This window comes from Otolemur garnettii, unplaced genomic scaffold (genome assembly GCF_000181295.1).
Source record: "Otolemur garnettii isolate 467f Iridium unplaced genomic scaffold, OtoGar3 scaffold00018, whole genome shotgun sequence".
Lineage (NCBI taxonomy): Eukaryota > Metazoa > Chordata > Mammalia > Primates > Galagidae > Otolemur > Otolemur garnettii.
The window spans coordinates 27089239-27091761 of record NW_003852413.1 but is presented as its reverse complement, the minus strand read 5'-3'; the positions used below and the strand labels follow the sequence as shown (position 1 = coordinate 27091761).

The 2523-nt window shown below is 45.7% G+C and overlaps 1 protein-coding gene across 1 annotated transcript in view; it reads left to right on the top strand.

The window, feature by feature from the left end:
- The window catches only part of SNF8 (SNF8, ESCRT-II complex subunit), a 13830-nt gene that overhangs the window by 5388 nt on the left and 5919 nt on the right, over nucleotides 1–2523 (top strand). The window contains exon 4 of the mRNA XM_003786472.3: nucleotides 706–810. Coding sequence (XP_003786520.1) covers nucleotides 706–810 — 105 coding nt within the window. The remainder of the gene's footprint in view (nucleotides 1–705; nucleotides 811–2523) is intronic.

Sequence of the window (2523 nt, the reverse complement as noted above, 5' to 3'; positions counted from 1 at the left end):
TTTTTTTTTTTTGGTTGCAACCATCATTGTTGTTTGGTGGGCCCAGGCTGGATTCGAACCCGCCACCTTAGGTGTATGTGGCTGACGCCTTAGCCACTTGAGCCATAGGCGCTGAGCCTGTAGACAGTTTAAGGTACAGTCAGGTGCCATATAATTTTTCTGTCACAATGGATAAGATATATGATGGTGGTCCCATAAGATTATAATACTCTAGGCTCGGTGCCTGTAGTTCAAGCGGCTAGGGCACTAGCCACATACACCGGAGCTGGTAGGTTTGAATCCAGCCCAGGCCTGGCAAACAACAATGACAACTACAATCAAATTTTGATGTTCCAACCAAGTTTGATATTCTTTCTCTTAGTCTTGTCTAAGACTAAGACATTATATCTCCCATTATATTTCTTTTTTTTTCCCATTATATTTCGTAGTATGTGTTGTGAAAGGAAAACTCGTTTTTCCAGGATCCTGAGCCAGAAGTAGCAGCCAAGTAGAAGTGACTTTTAGATTGCCCACTCTTTGAAATTATCTGAGCCTGTTCTGCAAAAGTTACCAAGAATTAGGTTATTTCAAAGAATCCTGAGTAGCAGAATGACTTTGGGCTAGGCAGGGAATGACTTTGGGCTTAACATGTTTTAATCAGGCTTTGAATGAAAAGAAAGGATGTAAATTACTGAGTAACTAAGGTTTTACTTTTCTGTTTTGTAGCTGGAAAAGGATTTTGGTCTGAGATGCTAGGTGTGGGGGACTTCTATTATGAATTGGGTGTCCAGATTATTGAAGTCTGCCTGGCGCTAAAGCACCGGAATGGAGGTGAGGGTGCCTAGGTCTTAAGAACTGGGCTCTGAACTTGTCTAAGAGGGAGAAAACCTGGAGAAATTATTTTTCCATCCTATTGTTTACAGGCCTGTCAGATCTTCAAAAGCATCTTAGCTGTTTCATGCAGTTGAATCCAAGACAGGTCTCTACAACCAAGGATAAATAAAATTACCTGAGCGATTATTTCTGTTTTCCAAAGATCTTTGGCCAGGAAGGCCTAGAGCCCCTCAGTCATTACAGAAAATAGTAGGGTGGCCAGGCGTGGTGCCTCATGCCTGTAATCCTAGCACTCTGGGAGGTTGAGGTGGGTGGATTGTCTGAGCTTACAAGTTCCAGACCAGCCTGAGCCAGAGTGAGATCTCATCTCTAAAAATAGCCAGGTGTTGTGGCGGGTGCCTGTTGTCCCAGCTATTTTGGAGGCTGAGGCAACAGAATCATTTGAGCCCAGGAGTTTAAGGTTGCTCTGAGCTGTGATGCCGTGGCACTCTATCGAGAGTGACAAAGTGAGACTGTCTCAACAAAAAGAGAAAAGGAAAAGAAAAAAGAGGGTGGCGCCTATGGCTCAGTGAGTAGGGCACCAGCCCCATATACTGAGGGTGGCGGGTTCAAACCCGGCTCAGGCCAAACTGCAATGAAAAAAATAGCTGGGCATTGTGGTGGGCACCTGTAGTCCCAGTTACTTGGGAGGCTGAGGCAAGAGAATCGCCTGAGCCCAGGAGTTGGAGGTTGCTGTGAGCTGTGTGACACCACAGCACTCTACCGAGGGTGATAAAGTTGGACTCTGTCTCTACAAAAAGAAAAAAGAAAAACTGAGGCAAGAGGATTGCTTGAGCTCAAGAGTTGGAGGTTGCTGTGAGCTATGCTGACACTGTGGGACTCTACCCAGGGCGACAGCTGAAGACTCTGTCTCAAAAACAAGAAAAAGAAAATAGTAGGCTGGTAGGAAATAGGCCTTTTCCCCTAAAGTATGATGTGTTTTGATTTTTTTTTTCTTTGAGACAGTCTCACTCTGTTGCCCTATGGTTGAGTGTCATAGTGTCATCGTAGTTCACAGCAACCTCAAACACTTGGGTTCAAGTGACCCGAGTAGCTGCGACTATAGGCACCTGCCACAATCCCTGGCTAATTTTTCTATTTTTAGTAGAGACAGGGTCTTGCTTTAGCTCAGGCTGGTCTTAAACTCCTGAGCTCAAGCAATCCACCTGCCTGGGGCTCCCAGAGTGCTAGGATTATAGGTGTGAGCCACCACGCCTGGCAGTTTTCTTTCTTGTTAGTAACTTAAAGCCTGCACTGTCTCTCCAAGATAGGATAAAGCCACCTTAGTATCTGTGCTCCCTAAAATGCGACCTTAAAAAGAGTTGTCTTGTGATGCCATCTTTTCTTTTTTGAGACAGAGTCTCACTTGGTCCCCCTTGGTAGAGTGCTGTGGCGTCTTACCTTGCAGTGCAGCACTTGGACTCAAGTCATCCTCTTGCCTCAGCCTCCCAACTAGCTGGGACTATAGGCCCCCACCATAAGGCCTGGCTCTGTCTTAGAGATGGGGTCTTGCTGTGGCTCAGGGTGGTCTCGAAACTGTGAGCTCGGGCAATCCACCCACCTTGGCCTCCCAAGTGCTAAGATTACAGGTGTGAGCCACCTCACCCAGCCTGATGCCATCTTTTGTAATAAGCACATTGAATGGTCTATGTTGAAGTTTTTTTTTTTTTT